Here is a 20043-nt window from a genome sequence, read left to right on the forward strand (position 1 = left end):
GTGTGTCGATCTTTATTTTTGTATGTCATGTTTTCAAAAATGTATTTGTTATTATTCCATCATGCTTTTCCTCTGAGGGGTTTAATAAACAAGCCTGTTGCTTATTTCCTAAAAAAATAAAATAAAAATAGAGCTCCCTTTCACAAAAGCAATAAAAATATTGCAATACATGAACCAAGAAATATTAGACCTTTATGGGAAAAGTTGTACAATTTATGTAGTGTCAATATTTTCAACATAAATAGAACGAGGTACTATTGACATGAAAAATTAACTAATTTTAAAAGGGTTAATTCCCCCAAAGAACCTTTAGATTCATTCAGTCCTCATTAGAAATCTACCATAGGATGTTGTTTGGGTTTTTTTGTAGAACTTTGATAAGCTGATTTTAAAATTCATGTGGAAGTACAAGGAACCAAGAATAGCTAAGGCACTCCTGAAAAAGAAGAAACATGCCAGACATATTATAAAGCTATAGTAATTAGCAGAATGTTAATGAGGAAATAGAAAAACAGACCAATGGAATAAAACAGAGAACTGAGATACAAGCATAAGGGATAATTGATGACTGCAGTTCTGGTTCTGTCATATTACATAGGATACATATTTTTAAAAATCGTTCAGGTAAAATTTGTTATACATACCTGAAACTCAATTTTGGTTATATTAAAGGGTTAAATTTGAAAGCTAACACTTTACATCTCTTAAAAGACTGTATAATTAGATGGATGAATTTCTTTAAAAAGAAAAAGCACGAAATATAAAGATGGATACATTTGAGAAGTCATAAAAAAATCATTAGAAATGAGAAGACAAGTCACAGACTGGGGTAAGAAGTGTACCACACTAATCAATGATGATTGTCCCCTTATAAAACAAATGACTTTGGCAGTATAACTCTCACACAATTTAGTTGACTATTTGATTCAGGTTAGCTTTGATGTACCGATAGCCATTCCCATGATTTTAATTTTATTTTATTGGGTAACTGTATTTTTTCCAGGACCCATCAGCTCCAAGTCATGTCCTTGTCGTTTCATCTAGTTGTGGAGGGCATAGCTCAGCTCCAAGTCCAGTCGGCGTTTTCAGACGAGTTGCAGGGGTCGCAGCCCACCATCCCATGTGGGAATCGAACCAGCAACCTTGTTGTTAAGAGCTGGCACTCTAACCAACTGTGCTAACCACCTGCCCCTCCCACAATTTTTTGAGATACACCTGTCTCTCTTGTAGACTTTATTATGGATACCTGGAGCTTATCAGAATTCAACAAGACAGCTACATCCTTCGATTGTTTTCCCTAGTCTGTTTTGTCCCACTGAGAGAATGTATTTGGGGCCTCTCTCCTGTGTTTATTCATAGGCTTTCATGAAGAGATTTTGCCCTGAGGATGAGACTGTCTTAAGTAGCATTTGTACCTACGAGCATTTCTTTTTTTTTTTTTTCACACTTATGCATTAGAAATTGTTGTATCTTTCAATCCTGAAAGTTCTAGAATTTGGGGATTTTCTCTTCTTTTCAACTCTGCTTGCAGCTAGTTCTTTTCTGAGTTCATCTCTTTCTCCTCTTTTGTTAAGTACAGCTAATACGCAGCATCCAGGGCGAGGGGCATACTATTTCCTGGCTTCTTTGTCTAAATCCACAAGCAATTGTTATGGCAATGACCCACTCCTGGTGCCAGTTTCTATACTGGCTTTTCCAAAATAAGGCTGCAGTAGCCACTCTAAAATTCTGGTGCCTGATTGCAACAGAGATGTATTTCTAGCTCCTATATTAGCTACAAGTTGTCTGCGGTTCTGAGGTCCCATTAAATTGTGTCTTTCTCTGCGTTCCAGGCTGAGGAACAGCCCTATCTTGGTCTTAGATCAGAGGGAAAAGTGAAAATGCTGATACATATAATATCTCTTTAAATCTTCTCAGACCTGGTTTTTCAATTATACTTCATTGGCCAAAGCAAGTTATAGGGCCAGTCCCAGTGTTTGGATGGTAGGGAAGTATTTGTCTCTAAGGGATGGATTATAGTTCTCAGGCTCAAGAACGGGGATGTACAGTTTCACCTCTCGGGAGGTGAGAGACCAGTTGAAAACACCTTGCATATTCACTTCTGGATTCCCCAAAAAGCAGTGTTTTTCAAAGTGCTGACTTCTTAGCTGAAGATAAACATTTGGAAGTTATCGGTGTATAAATGAGTATAAATAAGACCACCCAGGGAGACGGAAGAGAATGCTAGAAAGTTCACAGGAGAGGTCTCAACAGAGGAGAGGAAGAGTGAGCTGTCAAAGGTGGGAAAAATAGAAGAGACTGTGCCCTGGACCCTTGTTATAAAGAGCTCTTTCTGCTCCAAAAATTATAACTTTGTAAAACAAGAAACCCTGAATACAAATGCTTTAAATCTATCCAGTTTGTACCATCACAAGACTTAGTTTCCAGATAGCCTAAGAGATTTAAAATTAATACATGTGTATTTGTTCTTACAGAGATTTGCCGCAATATGGGCAGAAGCAGTGGCAGTCCTATTTTGGGAGAACTTTTGACGTTTACACCAAACTCTGGAAGTTCCAGCAGCAACATCGGTAAAGGAATTTTACAGTTGAAGGAGAGGGTCCATTTTATATTAGTCACAGTTTGGACTTTTATTACCTTAGTGCTTTTTATTTCTTGGAGCATCTTAATATATTTTATCTTCATGACCTAAATGAAAACACATGGATTTTTTTCCTGTTTATTTAAGGTTTTAAAATGTAATGTTCTTGTCTGGTTTTTAAAGACAATTATTATATCTGAAATGGTTCAGATTAATTCTAACATAGGTTAGAATTAATTGTTAGAATGACTGATTGATTCATGGTATCATTCTAAAATAGGTATCTTTTATTGGCCAAAGCTATTGGGGGCGGGCAATGTTGCTTCTTATTTTCGTGAACACAGCTCAAAGAAGTTTCTTTTTATATTTCAACTTACTCTAAATAGACATTTAATAAATGCTTTTTGAATTCAATTGAATGGATATATTAAAATTTCATGAAAAATTCATGAATTTGAGTTCATGAATTTGAAATTTCATGATGAAGTGGGTGGTATTTTATCCTATTAAACTTGCAGATTTGATTATTCTTGAAATTGATAGTCTCTTATTTCTATTTTCTTATTTCCTATATAAAACAGACAGGTCTTGGATAATCGGTATGGCTTGAAGCGGTGGCAAATAGGGGAAATTGCTTCTAAGATTGGGCAGCTATACTACCATTATTAGTAAGTGAATTGCGTATGGAAAAAATAAAGCATTGTCCTGCCTGGTGGAAACACAGCATGCAGAAGTACGCATAGTGTACTTACTTGGTAGAAGGAAAAACTAAGGAATTAGAAAAAACCCTAAGCGTTCAGATCATATCGACCTACACAGCACTATGAAACGACCTTCCACAATCAAAGTAACATTATTAGCTTCAAAGACTCACCTTCCAAACAGTTCATTTGGTCAGACTCATTTATCACTTAAATGAGTAGGATCTTGGTTTTAGATAAATGAATTTACAGTTCTTAATGGCTTCACTTAAATCTTGATATTGTATGGAGACATGTCATCATTTTATGTTTGAATGAGTGGTTTTCAGGAGTTTGACTTTAAAACTCCTACTTGTAGGGTATGTCTAAAAGGTTACATGAAGTAGATAAGGATTATCTCTGTAAAGCAGTAACATTTGTATGGTTCCACCCATGAGTCAAGGAAAGAAGAGAACTCCTTGTAGGAATCCAAACCTCATTATCATGAATTAATATCAATCAGGTAGGTATACCATAAAAAGAGTTGTGCCATTTGTAATAAGCCAGAAAATTCCTTCATCTTCCTGGCTTTTGCCATGCTACCCCAAATCCCCACCATTATAATCGCTCGCATGGGTAGAATATTTTCTTAAGAAATCCCTTGTAAAACTAGAAATGTTAAACAAAGAACCTGATTCGTCAGCGTCCTCTGAGGATTAATGTGGATTGGTCCATTTCTGAGTCCTGTGAGGAAAAAACGAAGGAAATGAGCCAAAGGATAAGGGACTGTGTGGATGTGGAGAAGGTTGTCACAGGTCTGGTCCTGGGGACAAAGGTTGAGCTGGATGGACTCTAGGCAGCAAGCTTGTTTGAGGCCGGAACTGGGAGGGGAGAGCAGATGTGACGTTAAATGAAACTCATGTGAGTTGACATTTACATTGGACTGGTTATATCGGTTAGTGACTACCCTGTTTCCCCGAAAATAAGACCTCGCTGGACAATCAGCTCTAATGTGTCTTTTGGGGCAAAAATTAATATAAGACCCAATCTTATAGTAAAATATTATAGTAAAATAAGACCGAGTCTTATATTAATTTTTGTTCCAAAAGATGCATTAGAGCTGATTGTCCAGCGAGGCCTTATTTTCGGGGAAACACGGTAGTAGTCCTTTATTACTTGGCAGTGACCAGAAAGTCTTGAGATTTGCTTTGCATTTTATCCAGGGAAACAAGTAGCCCATAGTACAAATTTAAAGGCACAGTCAGTACTGTTGATGTACTTCACAAGACCTGCTTTTCAGCATAATGCTCATATTTATATTCCTTCAAGGAATTCAAGCCTCTCGTGTAGCTTTCTCCCCCCCTCCCCCCCACCTTCAATAAATAGAACAAAAGGGGGGAAAAAGATTTAACTTTACCTGGGTGAAATGCTGTTTGGAGAGTCCCTTCAAAGGATGAGAATAATGTATACTTTGGGTTGCCGTCCAGAAAGGCTTGGGAGCAATGGAGAGGTATTTTTTTAGAATCATTATTATTTTTACACATTTTAAGGATGATGTGAATATTGCCTTGCTGACTCAAATTTAGTGTAGTTATCCCCCTCCTCTACATGTAGAGGAATAATGGAATAGGTATTTATCATGGTGAAGAGTTTGAAACACTGTCAAATTTAAATGTATTTTTTTCTCATAGCCTGCGCACCTCAGAGACCAGCTATCTGAATGAAGCTTTCTCCTTCTATTCTGCAATCAGACAGAGATCATATTATTCTCAAGTCAATAAAGAGGACAGGTATGCACCTACTGTGTTTTTAGCAAGAGGAAGATAAAACACTCAAAATTTTTAGTTTGTGCAGAAATTATGCAGAAAAGCACACATTTGTTTATAACTTTTATTCATTTAATGGGCTTCGTGCAGTGCCTACTTTATACCAGACCTTCTTAAGCATATAGAGGTATGTTGCCTAGTAGCAATAAATATTGTAGATGTTGTAACAGATGTCACAATATCAGGATAGAGTCAGAGCACAAAGGAAGGGCGGATTATGTCTTTATGAGAGATCGGGGTCACACAAAGTTTCATTGAAAAGAAGCAGCTCCAGAGTGAGGCTTAGCTGATAACCTTGGTTCTTATTAGCCTGTGTCCTCTTAATTCATATACACTCAGAAGCCTGTTGACAACTGTCATTTAGAACTAAAGAAAAGGTGGTAATGCTGTTTGAATGTTCCTTTATAAACCCAATGCTGTGCAGCTGTGTAGCTCCACTGTTAGGGGGGAAAGTCCTACAGAATTCATTCATTCATTCCCAGTAATAATCTATTTTGCATTGTTTATATATCTGGCAGTGTGGTAGGTGCTTGGGGTGGAGAAGAAAAAGAAAGCAAGGTGTACAGGCGTGCTCTTTGCTTTTAGATGATTATCTTATGGGAGTTACAGACATATTTGGGGTACGGGTGATGATGTTATCAATTCCAGGTGAGGGTGGAATTGTGCAAGAAACCAGGACCCTGCTGAAGAATCTTTATTGCTAGCATTCCCAGAATTGTAAGAGAAATTTCAGGCCTAGAAGATGTGAATGTTCTTTCTACCTCCAGAACTCACAGTTGTTATATAGTGCAAAGATTATATTCTCTTAGCGATAGAAGAAAACATAGTTTTGACATGTTTTTCTAGAGAACACACTGTAGTTGAACACTATCATAAGCTTCCCAGCTCAACAGCAACATTTTTTGGAAAGTCCCACTCTTGTAAATCACCTCCATGCCCAAGCAAATCTTGTTCAAACTTGTCTAGAGAAGTCAGCTTAATACACGTGAGGTATGTGGACACTGAATTCTACATTTTCCCCTGGTCTTTTTGTCATCGCCTTTCTTCATTCTTCTATCAGAAGTTCCGTCAGCTTTTACAGTACTTTTCCTTCAGCTTTTCTTACGGTGTGTTTCACATGTATTCACTACAGATATGTTTCTTCCTATCCTATTTTTTTTTTTTTTTGCATTTATGTTGTACAATTTGTTTGAATTTTTGGTGAGATAAATTGTATCTCTAAAAACATGCAAAAGGACGATGTAACATTTTGCCAGTACAGAAAATATGTACAAGCAAAGAACTATTTTGAAGCAATAGTAAAATACCTGTATAATTCACTTTCTTAATTTGCCAAAAGGGAAATTGGCTGTAGGCCCCTAGCTTAAAACCCAACAGTCTGATTTATGAAAATCATTTTCTGTCCTCATAGTGCTACCTCCTAGAGCAGGGCAGATGAACAGAGGTAGGATCACTTGGAACCACAATGACAAAATATCTTGCCTTAAAGACACTAAATTAGAATCAAAGGACAATCTAGTGTGTGAAATCTTGACCTTGGTCTCTGAAGGGGCTTTGTTCTGTTGGTAGGTGGTTTGTTTCTTAGTTCACATAGGGCAGGGAATCAATTGGCCACAGCTCCTAAAATCAACCACCAGTAGATTAAAACTAAGCAAGAAAGTATTCCACAGTTTCACAGTTTCTTTGGAAAGCAAAAATCTCCCCTCAGAGGGGCAAGTTGTCTCTGCATTGTCTCAGTTCCTGAGGATTGTGTCAAGCCGGGAGGAATGGAACATTCCAGCAGTTCTAAGCGTAGACAGCTCTCAGGACCCATCCTGTTCAGTAGAGGAGATGTTACCCCATAATCACTTGTCCTAGGAGCTGCAAACCCGACTGTTGCAAATGGCTGAGGCTGACCCTGGTCAGACTTAGATACAGAAGAGATGAGGTTTCTGAGTACGCAGAGGTCGTGGATAGATGCTGCATTTAGCCACCTGGAAAAACAGTTTCTCAGGCAAATGTGTAGAGTTGGTATCTCACAAGTAGTGGACCTGGCAGTTTGGTCAAGGCTGCGATTCTGGAGCGCCAGAACTTCAGTAGAATCATGATGTCAGCGTTAGTGTTGACAGTATTGAAGTTGGTTTAGAGTAGGAAATGTAAATCTAAACTTGCAGATGTGGGCACTTCCAAGTCATGGTGTTTGTAAGGCGGATTTGATGGGGACCTTTCCAGTGAGGTTCGCACGGTGACCTTTTCTTCTGCAGTCTGATACCGAGTCAGGCGGTAGGCTGTGAGTGGTGGGTTCAGGTTTTCAGGCTGGACTGGGAGAGCCCCTCGTGTGTGAGTGGATAGCACTGACTTACTTCATCTGTGCTTTGCTGCAGTTCAACACAGTGGTTTCCAAAACAGAATGCATCCACCACTTCGGAATGTTTACTTAATACAAGGGTTGGCAAATTATGGCCTGTTCTGAATTATATGGTAGCTTAGAATCATTTTAACATTTTTAAAGGGTTGTGAAAAAAGGAAACATAAATATGCTACAGGCACCGTATGTAGCCTTGAAAACTGAAAATATTTATTGTCTGGCCATTTACAGAAAGTCTAGTTAAATATATGTTTGTGTAATCTATGTTACATAGTTGTGTAATCTATGATACAGATTCATAGAACCTATTTTATTTTTATCAAAAATTAAAGAATTGTCTTATTCATCTTTCAGGTGTGAATTGACACCCTCCTCCTACAAATTTTCTTTGTTTTGAATTCCACTTCTGAAAATGTGGTAGGATAGATAATCTAAAAAACTATCTCCAAAACACCTAGAAATGCTGGATAAAATAGATCAACCATCCCTTTAAATGGACAGCTCAGCTGTCAAGAAAGTAAGAGACATCCCTAGGCCATTAACCCTGTGACCACTGCTGTGACAGCCTTGGGGTGGGGTGGTTGTTTTGGTGACATAAAAGAACTAAGGATTTCTTCAGGAAGAGGAAAATGGAAACTAGAAGGAAGGGGTGATAAACAAGGATTGGTGATAAAATACTTAATCCCTTTGTTTCCTGAAAAAGCACAGACTTCATAAGATCGTAATCATTCTAATAATGGCTAATTGAGGTTATGAAGATAAAATGGGGCAAATCCTGGATAACTATAACATGAAAGAATAAGCTTAGAGAAATCAAATTTGCTTGTTAAAATGTTAAGAAAAATATTTTTAAAGACTATAAGGAGACTGTAACTTCCAAAGAGGTAGAAGGGCAAGGAAAGTGAATAATAAAATTTTGATTATTATAATAATAAAAGGTAGAAAAGGAACATATACTAAAACGTATAATTAGCACAAAATAATACAGAAGAAACAAGTCCAAGTGCATTGATAATCATGGTAAATGACAGTGATCTAAACTCCTAGGTAAAAGTCAGAGATTATCAGTATGCCTTTTTAAGACAAATCCAATAATATGCTGTTTACAAGAGATCCTCCAAAGATATATGATACACAGAAAAAGATAAATGAGATGGATACTGAGGGGAAGAAATGCTGCTATGTTTGTATAGATTATTTATATTTAAGGCGGAAAGTATTATTAAGGATAGAGGCTTACTTCATAATTATAAAAGGAACAGTTCAGGAAAATATAAAAATTCTAAACTTGTGTATGCTCAATAATGTAGCATTATAATAAAGCAAAAAGTGCTGTATTTTCATAGAGAAATTGATAAATGGTTTAATATAGATGGAGATTTTCAATGTACCATATTTAATGATTTATATATCAAGAAGACAAAAAATTATAAGACAATTTGAATAACATAATTAAATTAAAACGTGTTCTAAAGTGCATAAAACTGCATTCAGCAATATGCGAATGCACATCATTTTCCAGCTTATGTATAACTTTTGTGAAAGTGACTTATACTTGCCACAAAACATGTTTCATTAATATTTCAAGTACATGTTACCTAATTCTGGTGCAATTTCATGAACAATTCAGACTGAAGTGTAGTTTAAAAAATATATAAATCTGTCAATTAGTAGATACATTTCTAAATAAGAAACTCATGATCGAAGAATTTACAAGATTTTTATTATGAAAAATGTCAAACTTATAAGAAAATACTGTTGTAAGGTTATTATATTTGGAAAGTAGGCTGTGGAAAGCAGGAAGTGAAAATTGGAAATGGTCAGGTTTGAACTGATAAAAGTATAAAGGGTCAGGTGTGAAGAGGTGTACAATATTGATTGTAAATAACCTTTGATAAGTCCAGGGTAAGTATTGCTACTCCCAGCAACACTAAAAGAAGCCAACAGAGGATATAAAATGGTACAATAAAATGTAATAGAGTAACTGAAAAGAAAGCGAAAAAGGAGCGGTGAAGGAACATACTCATAAACACTGAAGAGGCAGGTAGAAATAGCAAGGTGGGAGACACAAACCCAGCCAAAGCAACTATAAAATTAAATATAAATAGTTTGAGGACCTGAGTATAGGAGGCAGTGATTGTCTAAGTGGATAAAAAAGCAACACCTAAAACAAGAAACAAAAAACCAAGATCTAACCATATGCTATCTATAAAAGACGCATTAAAATAAAAAGACAGAAGTAACTTGACAGTAGAGGGATAGAAAAAGATATGGCATATGAACACTAAGCATAAGAAAAATGGCTTGATTATATTAATATCTGAAAAATAAGATTGCAAAACAAAGAATGTTCTTCCTGGAACTCTTCTCACCTTGTATTTTTCTGCCTGTTGTCTCCTACTGTTCCTCATAGTCTTAACCTAAACCTTACTCTCTCTAGGAAGCCTTCTCTCTAAGATCTAGTCCTGTGGGCTCAGTAGCACCCTTAATTTCACCCATCATTCTATTTATTCCTCTGTGTTTTAAGTAATAACTGTCTCCTCTACATTTGAAATACTTTTCTGTCTGTAAGATCTGTGAAGAAGGGACTGTGTCTATAGTTTTGTTGTTGTTGTTGTTGTTGTTGTTGTTGTTGTTTTTTCCCCTTCTGTCTCTCCCAAGTCCGGATCAAGCTGTTGTTTCTCAGTCTAGTTGTGTAGGACAAGCTCCCTGGCTCATGCTGGTATTATGAGCCTTGCACTTCCCCCGGCTGAGGCAGTGGGTCAGCCTTTCACAGCAGCTCTCACCAGCTGCCGACCACTCACGGCAGCACACGGTAGCCCACAGCAGCACACACCGGCGACCTTGGCATTAGGAGCTCAGTGCTCTAAACACCTGAGCCACTGGGCCCAGCCCACTCTGTTGTTTTGTTTGTTTGTTTGTTTAATCACTCTACTTCTAGCACCTAGCCTTGTGCCTGATGTATCCAAGTTCTCAATAGATATTTGTTGAATGAATGAATGATGAATGAACAACGTAATGAATCAGTAAGAAATGTGTTGACAGGCTATAGGTTATGTGCAGCAGTGTTTATAACTGCAGAATAGGATCCATAGAGTTTAAAAACTACAGGAAAGTTGGAAAAATCAAAAAGCATATTTTCTTTTGTAATCTAATCAGTAATTTTCCATTTATCTACCATAGGCCTGAGTTGGTAGTTAAGAAACTACGATACTATGCAAGATTTATAGTAGTTTGTCTTCTTCTCAACAAAATGGATGTTGTGAAGGATCTGGTAAAGGTAAATACACTTTAAAATCATTAAAATCCTAATCTCTAATTATGTATGGATAATTTTGTTTCTTAAAAATAGATTTAAAGTTAAAATAATTTTCGATATCTCTAAATCATTACAACATTCAAAGTATGGCAACTCTTGACAAGGATGATGATTAAAAAAAATTTTCCAACTCTTTTCATATTGCAAGCACACACCTATCAGAGATAATGATCTTAATTCCTTTTATCCCTTCAGCATGTTCTACGTTTCACCACTCATCAATGGAGGGTTGGGAAATGGCAAACAAACGTTAAAATAATTTAGGCTAAGAGAAAATAATTGCAATGTTACGTCAAGAAAACGTGTTTTGCCAAGTTATTGTGAATGAGTTTTGGTTTTTTTCATCCCTTAGTATGTCTGCACCACTCTGTCCTTCATTAACTCAGGTAATTAAGAGTTAATGGCATTCGGGATCCACTTAATATCTGTACTGATTTCATCATACTCCATTCTGACTGCACTCCTATGTACTCAGTGGTTTCAGTGGCACACTCCTTAATTTTTGGTACTCAAATGTAACGTGCTAGTTTTGACAAGTCCTCCTCTGTCTTCCTCCACTCTCACTTACTAATAAGACTATTCTCCCTGCCCCACCCCCAAAATCATATGATATAAATCCAAAGAAAATTAGCTAGACAGTATTCTTTTTTTCAGTGGTAAAATTTTGGGGTTTTACCTTTAAGAGTTTTCTATTAATAAATTCGTGGCTGATGTGGTACTGAGTAGGTAGGGGGTCCTCTGGGGCTCTAGGAAGATCTTATTGATGTGTATCATCCTGGAGTTTCTGATTTCGAAATAAATCCGTGTAGTTTTCATTCTTTGTTTTTGATTATAATTGGGACTGTGTATTAATAATAGTTCAAACCTCTATACTATGTCAGCTTCTGTCAGGAATATGATACAACATAGCTGTATTTTTATGCTTTTTCTATACCCATTTTCTTTGTGATATTTTAAAATCAGGAATTGTCTGATGAAATTGAAGATTATACTCACCGCTTTAATACTGAAGATCAAGTGGAATGGAACTTGGTGCTTCAAGAAGTAGCAGCTTTCATTGAGGTCAGTTTTTGACAAGAAAGGTTGTCATAATTATGAGTAAGTAAATGTCCATGTGATAGACACTTTCACTGTGTGTATATGTCAAGAAGAAGGAATGACTTACACTGACATTTCATCTTGTCATCAGCTACTTACTGCTTTTTCCTCCAGGCGGACCCCGTGATGGTACTGAATGATGATAATACCATTGTTATCACATCTAATCGCCTTGCTGAAACAGGAGCCCCATTGCTGGAACAGGGCATGATTGTGGGACAGTTATCTCTGGCGGATGCACTCATTATTGGTAATTGTAATAACCAGGTAAAGAATTATGAAGGCATATGCTTAAAATCCACTTTAAAAAACAGTGCTTTTGATTATTACAGAGTTATTACTTCCTTGGAAATATCCTAACATCCATTTGTGACGAAATGGTTAATTAAATTATGCTCTGTCCATATATGAACTATATTGCAGACATTTAAATGGTTCAGAAAGAATTTTTAATTGCAAAGGAAGCTACTCATGATATAGTAAGTGAAAATAAACTTGTTATGGAGCTATGAAACAATTATTTCATATGTGTTTAAATGTCTATATACATATATGCAAAGGAGAAAGACTAGGAAGAAATTCACCAACATCATAAAAGGTTTATCTCTGAGTAGTAGAATTATAGGTGATTTTTATTTCCTTCTTTACAATTTTCTACATCTGGATATTACTTTTATAATCAGGTAAAAAGAGAGAAGGGATTATTTTTAAATACATTTGTCAAAAGCAAATTTCAAATTTTTTTCATGAAAGAATAGTCCCCTGATGATGATTTAATACACTAGAAATGTAATTTACTGGAAATTATGGGATATTGGAAAAGTCACCAGTGAATACATTTTTCTATGTGCATTATTTATACAAGTTTTATTATTGGATCCTTCCCTTAACACCCATTATTTCTGTTATTAGCTTTTTCTAGTATTTCTCCAATTTTGGCTTTTATAACCGTTAATTTGCAAATTTCTAAATTATAACACTTTAATTTAAATAACACATTGCCTACCTAGAGTTTTATAGAGGTATTATTCAAAATAGAAAAGGATGCAGTCTTAATCATTGTCTACTGCCACGTTTTATGGGACCTAATATAAGTCTCTGTGTTTACATGACTACTTTTACTTGTTTTTGAAAAATACCTGAGGAAATTGATGGACTGATAGAAGTACGGATAGATGGAGAAATGTAATTAAGCAAATACAGAAAAATGTTAATATTACAGGATCTAGCCGATGAACATATAGGTGTCATATAATTTTTTAAGTCTTCTGTCTTTTGAAATTTTTCATAATAAAATACTGGAAAATGAACAAAATAAAATTTCCCTTGTCATTAAGTACACATGAATGTCAAGAGTAATAATAGGATTAAAGACTTCAAGGTCTGCGTACTGCATTAACAGTGTTTTCCTTGCAGGTTAAGTTCAGTGAACTAACTGTTGACATGTTCCGGATGTTACAAGCTCTTGAAAGGGAGCCAATGAATTTAGCTTCCCAGATGAATAAGCCAGGAATGCAGGTATCTTCTCCCAACATTCGCGATTTTGGTAATACTCTTGCTGCTTCTGCTTCTCGTGGAATGTTGTTATTCATCAAATGCCAGGAGTGTAAATCAAGAACTCTCTTGATGAGACACAGGAGAAATAAATAAGCATAATAATAGTGACATTGGGTAAAAAAACGTATTTGATAAAGATGAGAGTAAAAATAAGCATTGATAATTTACCTGTCAAACAGCTTGTGTGTGTATTGTTTTTGTGTATAAATGCAGGAATCAGCCGACAAGCCTACCAGACGAGAAAACCCCCACAAGTATCTGCTGTACAAACCCACCTTCAGCCAACTATACACATTCTTAGCAGCATCTTTTAAGGTATACATGTGACCAGTCCTTTTTGCTATATGGGGGAAGTGTGCCCTAAAGGGAATTTGAGAGTCACTCTTCTCTTTGAATATTTGAGTCAAGAATTTAGATAAAATGTGAAATTGAAACTGCCTTTAGAATATCCTAATCGTAGCTATTTTCAGAATGGAAATTGCTTATGAAGCTATGAATGTTCCTTACCATTAGCTAATGAGACTATTGCTTAACTCCTCCCCTCAGGTTTTTATTACTAAACTACTTTAGCAATAAGAGTCAGTACAGAACTTAAAAAAAAAACTGGAGCATGTTGCATAGGCCTGTTATATATTCAAGCAGCTCAGGGAAACATTTTGGTCATTGAAAGAGCTATGAGAAGTAGGGAATTCCTACCAAAGTTTCTATAGAGAAAGCCACGGACGGGAGTTAGACCTATAATCAGGATCTTTACTTCTCCATTTCAAGTTTTTGAGAGAACATTTTCTAAATGATGGGATTTTTGTAGCAGAGAATGTCTTCACAACTTTTGGCAATAGTTGTAGATTGTGGGTTGGTAATGCATCTTTGCTGCATAGATACCTGTCAGTTGGAACCAGCAAGACTGACTCGACTCTCAGAGAAAACAATAATATGTTGATTTAGGTTCTTGTTTTCCTCAGAATTTTAAAGTGTCAAGAGCTTTAAATAAAACTGTTATTTTTCCTTTTTGTTGTTTTGTATATGTGATTTTTTTAAAATTTCAGGAGCTGCCTGCCAATAGTGTGCTTCTGATTTACCTGTCAGCCACTGGCGTTTTCCCCACAGGTCGTTCTGATAGTGAAGGTACAATAAAGGAATGCTCCCTGTTGTGAGCAGGGCTTGAATTCTCTTTATTTTCTACAAGACAATGTCCCATAGCCCACAGACCATCTCAAGCTTTCTAGAGAAGCTTCCAAATTTGAAACCTGATCTATTTGTTGAATTGGCAGTCTTGCAGATACCCTAATTTATTGTATATGCTGAAATATTATACATTGAAGTCTACAAATCATCAGCAAATTCACCTATCAGATGTGCCAAAATCACACATATATATATGGAATAACAAAGCTCAATTATCTACATCATTGAGTTTTTCTGAGCCTTAGTGCACTAGGGAATCTGGTCAGTGGCTTCCTTTGTGGCTGAAAGTCTTTGTAGAAATCAGTACACTTTTGTAACTGTGAAAGTTCAAGTCCTTGTCATGATTGTTTTCTGTCCTTTATTTGGTTTTTATGAATTCAACCTGTAAAATATTGGGATGCTGTTTCAGAATAAAAACTTAAAACTGTCTAAAATATATGAGTCCAGAATATATGAAATTGGTCAGAGTAGGAGAGTAACTGGGATATAAATAAGGGAATTAAATCTTTGGACAAAAAAAAAAAAATTCTTAACATCCTTAACATTTTCCTCCTCATCTGTTTGTTGAAATTTGCATTCCTTTATACAATGCATGTCTCTGCCATCTTCCTTGCATGACCTACAGATCCTCTTAAAGTGTTACAATGAAAACAAAACAAAATAAATCTCAAAAGTCTTTTCATTGCAGTGATTTTTTTTTAGGGATAAAATGTCACAACATTCAAAGTGATGTAAAATCAAAAATTATTTTAATTTTTTGTAGTAAAATTAGTAATTTTATTTATAAATAATTATTTCCATGTCTTATATACTGTTGAATCAGATTTTCTTGGCCCAGCTTAACATATTGACCTCTTGTTTTACTTTTTTCAAAGTACAGTAGTACTACCATAGGTACTAAATGAATAGTCCTTTGAGAGAGATTATTCATAATAGCCATGGTTGGTTTCCATTTAAAAGGAGTTTAACTGACTGATATTGTCTGAAACTCCAGTGTTTCAGACAATAGTGATAATGATTTTTTTCACACACTGAAATTTGGCAGTTATTTTCTTAAAAAGGAAGTTTTTGTCAATGAGAATTTTTAAGTTTCATTCCAAATTTTTCCTAAATTTTACAGTTAGTGCCTCCCTTAAAGTTATATTTAAGAAATTATTAGTGTCTAATCACTATTTTGTATACCTGACACTAATATAATATTGCATGTCAGCTGTAATTGCAAACAATTTTTTAATCAAAAAAAGAAATTATTAGGACTTCATTCTTAGTAATTTCTTAAGTAATTTTGTTAAACCTGAGATTTTAATTTGACTTAAAGTGTAAAGATTATTTTGAGTATCCCAGATCTCCATCCCTTTTATTACCCAGAATAATGGGTAGATTCTTGTTTTGTTTCTCATTATATTCTGTTTGAAGAACTGATGAAGAATAAAATGATTTTTTAAAGTGTTCAATCAGGCAACATGCTGAAATCATTTAAATACTGCAGTAAACAAGAATGTTAAATTTTAAAATAACTAAAATTTTTGTAATTATCTCCCACTTGTATCAATGAGAGATTCACACAATACCTTTGTATTTGAACATCAGCTCAATGTTACTCTCCAATTGAAGTCTAGGATTCTTCCCTTTGTTTTCACAGGTCCTTATGATTTTGGAGGGGTACTTACTAATAGTAACCGGGATATTATAAATGGAGATGCCATCCACAAACGAAATCAGTCCCACAAAGAAATGCACTGGTATGTATTCTAGTGTCTCCGCCTATTATAAAAAGTATTGTTCTCTCTTATAAAATGTTAAGTGAAATGGAGACTTTTTCTAGTACTAGAAATATTCTCTTACGCTTCTAATAATAAAACTTACTTCGATTCCAGCACTATTTCAGTCTCTGACTATCCTAGAAAATTTCAATTTTTGACTGATTCTTAAAAAAAAATTTTCATTGAGTATCTATTATATGTTTGGCAGTATTCAATTACGGAGATACGTCAGTAAACAAAATTACATTTAAGCTGGATAAGACTAAATATATACATATATAAATGTCAGGACTTGTTAACATCAATACAAACATGTTAACGTCAATATAAACTTTTAATATAAGGTTCTGTTGATTTGATATAGCACAAATGAACTTATTGTGTGATTTCAAGTAGATTTCATCCATGAAAGTTGCTTTTTTCTTTTTTTCTTTTTAAGTATAATACATTCACTGGTTCGGCCAGTTGGCTCTAGAATTTCTCTAGCTGACAGATAGCAATCTGGTCATAAAGGAAACTGGACTTGTTTGAAGTTGTATTTCTAAAAGCACTTTACATAAAAATGTTAACTCTTCATATTAAAGAATGGGGAAGGGAGGGCAGAGAGAGAGAGAGAGAGAGAGAGAGAGAGAGAGAGACTTTTTAAATTATATGTATAAGAGCTAATAGTTCCCCAAGCCATACACTGGTGCTATTGTCATCCTTAGTTGTAAATGATTTAGATTAGAAAAACTTATATTTGCAATATACAGAGAGTGCCAAAAAATGTATACATGTTTTAAGAAAGGAAAAAATATTAAAATTGTAATAGTCGATATATACCGATAACAAAAGATGAATACAAGTCACGTGTATACATTTCTTTGGCACCTCCAGTAATGAGGTTTGATGATACTGCTCATGGATACATCATTTTGCGTATTTGTATTTACATCTACATCAATATTTATACACACACTACACATTGTCCACTAAGGCACGGAGAGAGCATGCACACCAAAATTGTGACCTTCTTGTGCAGTGACTCACAAATGTGTGGTACTGAATTCTAGCCTTTGGGTCAGGTCTGTCTTCTGTGGGCCAGTGAATCCATATGTTTAAGAAGCACCCAGCTGATTCTGATTCAAATGTTCAGAGGAAACATAAAGAATAGTCAAAGGGGAGCCCCTGTTACTATCTGCAATATTAAGAATGGGGCTTGAAATATTAAAAATCTTTAAAATAAATAGAGAGTTTGAAAAACTCATTGAAATATAAATCTGGTTGTGTTATTACATCTTTGTTTTCAAAACATATTCTAAAAAGGGCTTTTAAGTATTAAACAAGTACCTAAATGTTAACTTCTGAGATGGTTCAGGTTATAGGTTTAGTCCATCTTTAAATATATGGACTTCTTTTTAGCTTGAATATTCTTGAATAATAATTATCTCTGAATTTTTTTCCAAATAAAATCACCAACTTGTCTGTCCCAGTCAATGTAGACATTTTTGTCTCTTGCTTAATTAATCTTTGTTTTGCTCTCAGTGCTACAATGAAAAGGAGATGTGAGCAGACCAAACTGAAGAATACAAAATGTAAGACTTGGCTGATAGAGTTATTCAGTTATTTATTGTTACTGTTATTGTTGTTTGTCCAGCCTCCACCCTGGAGACCTGTATCCTTTCACAAGGAAGCCCCTGTTTATCATTGTGGATTCATCCAATAGTGTTGCATACAAGGTGAGTTCCATGAGCACTGTTGCACGTTACACATTATGGCACCACCCGAGGTAACCAATCTTAACATGTGCCTTTTTATTTTGCTTTATTTTATTTAATTTTACAGTTTGTATTTAGTTTTTCTTTTCTTTTGAGGTTGTGCATGGTAGTCAGGATCTGGTGCTATGAATAGAAACAAGAAGAAAACGCATGAATGGACACTCAGTGGAAAATAATAAATCCTCCTGCAGGAAAAAAAAAATTCAAGATTTCCAAGATCTCTGGTAGAAGGTTTATTTTTGTTATATAACCCAGAATCATTTTCTTTTATAGAGGTAGAAGTATATGGGCAACTTCTATTTTCTAGTTTTCAAACCTTTTTTTTCCCTTCCACACATTGAGCTGCTATATAGTTTAAGTGAAATTTCTCTCCCATGTTTTACAGGTACAGTCACTGAATATAAACATAAATTGTTTTAGATGCACGTAATTTCTTTTTTCAATTTGTGACAACAAATGAAAAAGATGGTCCTGAATGCAGAAATAAGTAACAGGGATCTAACTTGAAAAGCCTTTGTTTTATATTTTGCTACTGACACAATGTTTTTCAATGATTATATAAAGAATACCAGCAGCAAACACTTTAAAATAGGATATTAGAATTCAAACTATAGTAATTTACAGGAAAATAAAAACAGAATTTTTGGAATCCTTTTATGTGGTTGGAATATTTCATTAGTGAACAATATGTTCAGAAATATGCTGGGATGTGCATATTAAAACTGCCAATTAAAACTATTTCTGTTATGGGTGTTCATATAATTAGATGGAGAAGCAGCATTATATTTCAGGAGAGATGGAAATGTCTGGTAGCCAAGGAGCTGACCCCAAGCATATGTTTTCCATCCAATTTTCATGTTTAGTTTCACTTTTTCAAGTCCGAATTCCAAGAGCATCCAACGCACCCTAATTTTTTCAGCATATTTCCGGCTATTTTGTCACGTTTAAAATTACAACTTTGATTTTTAGGAAAATTAGCTGTATACCTTCTTAAATCATGTGTGTTGCTGTTTTTAATTTTTTTGAGGGGTTGGGAGGTTTCTGAAGAATAAGGTTTATTGACTATCCCATTTAAACTTATAAAACCAGAAGAGTCCAGGTATTTGTATCCTCATAGAATTAAAAAGAAGCATTCTGTGTCTTTGTCAATGAAAAGGAATCATTTGCTACAGTTTAGTGACAGGATGTGTTGATGATCAAGTGTATATATCAATATGCTACAGCATTGAGAGTATTTTAGCAATCTAGTAATTTCTCTTAATTTAATTGGACATTATTTGATACCTTTTATAATCTCAAGAATATCTTTCATTATTGAGTGCTTTTTGGATGTAGAAAGATTATGGGATGCTGATTTTAAAAAAGACGCTGTGCATACTTGGAAATGAATTTACTTAATTATGTATCATGATTTAATTCTAGATTTCAATATTCTGATACCAGGATAGTGGAATAATAAGTAGAAAGGGTTTTTTTGTTTGTGTACTTTTGATGGCACATGCAGTTATCACTCCTCTAAAAAATTAAATTATCCAGAACATACTGATCTTCAGAAATGAAATGGGGAGCCCATATGCAGTAAGCAAATTAGAGTATGGCACAGACCAATTTGGTTCTTTTTAAAAAGTAATATTATTTAATGCCTGTAAATTAAGTATGCAGTTCTCTGTGTTAACATATGAAGGTGTCTGACATTTACCTTTTCGCACAAAGTGTGTGTAAAATGTCTTAAACTACCATTTTACAAGTTTCTGATGAAAAAGGAAAACTGGGTGACATGTATTATTTCTTGAGTACCTGCTTTGCTATGTTTTGGTACATGTGAATGTTTTATGAACATATATGTGTTTTCTGAATGCTTCTTATAAACACAAACATTACTGTGTATTTCTTCCTTTAAGTACTACATTTTTATTTTTATGACAGTAAC

The 20043-nt window shown here is 34.9% G+C and overlaps 1 protein-coding gene across 4 annotated transcripts in view; it reads left to right on the forward strand.

Moving 5' to 3' along the window:
- The window catches only part of SCAI (suppressor of cancer cell invasion), a 119568-nt gene that overhangs the window by 64889 nt on the left and 34636 nt on the right, over positions 1 to 20043 (forward strand). For 3 of the 4 annotated variants that reach the window (XR_002137097.2, XM_019728557.3, XM_019728559.3), the window contains 11 exons: positions 2475 to 2570; positions 3163 to 3249; positions 4953 to 5051; positions 10618 to 10714; positions 11717 to 11815; positions 11966 to 12118; positions 13268 to 13369; positions 13622 to 13723; positions 14455 to 14533; positions 16236 to 16335; positions 17993 to 18074. Coding sequence is in view for 3 of the 4 variants with exons in the window: in XM_019728557.3 (XP_019584116.1) it covers positions 2475 to 2570; positions 3163 to 3249; positions 4953 to 5051; positions 10618 to 10714; positions 11717 to 11815; positions 11966 to 12118; positions 13268 to 13369; positions 13622 to 13723; positions 14455 to 14533; positions 16236 to 16335; positions 17993 to 18074 (1096 nt within the window). In the remaining variant the exon portion in view is untranslated. The remainder of the gene's footprint in view (positions 1 to 2474; positions 2571 to 3162; positions 3250 to 4952; positions 5052 to 10617; positions 10715 to 11716; positions 11816 to 11965; positions 12119 to 13267; positions 13370 to 13621; positions 13724 to 14454; positions 14534 to 16235; positions 16336 to 17992; positions 18075 to 20043) is intronic. The other variant, XM_074331003.2, reaches the window with a different exon arrangement.

Source organism: Rhinolophus sinicus, chromosome 16, assembly GCF_057876585.1.
Source record: "Rhinolophus sinicus isolate RSI-liver-muscle chromosome 16, RSI-T2T, whole genome shotgun sequence".
Taxonomy (NCBI): Eukaryota; Metazoa; Chordata; class Mammalia; order Chiroptera; family Rhinolophidae; genus Rhinolophus; species Rhinolophus sinicus.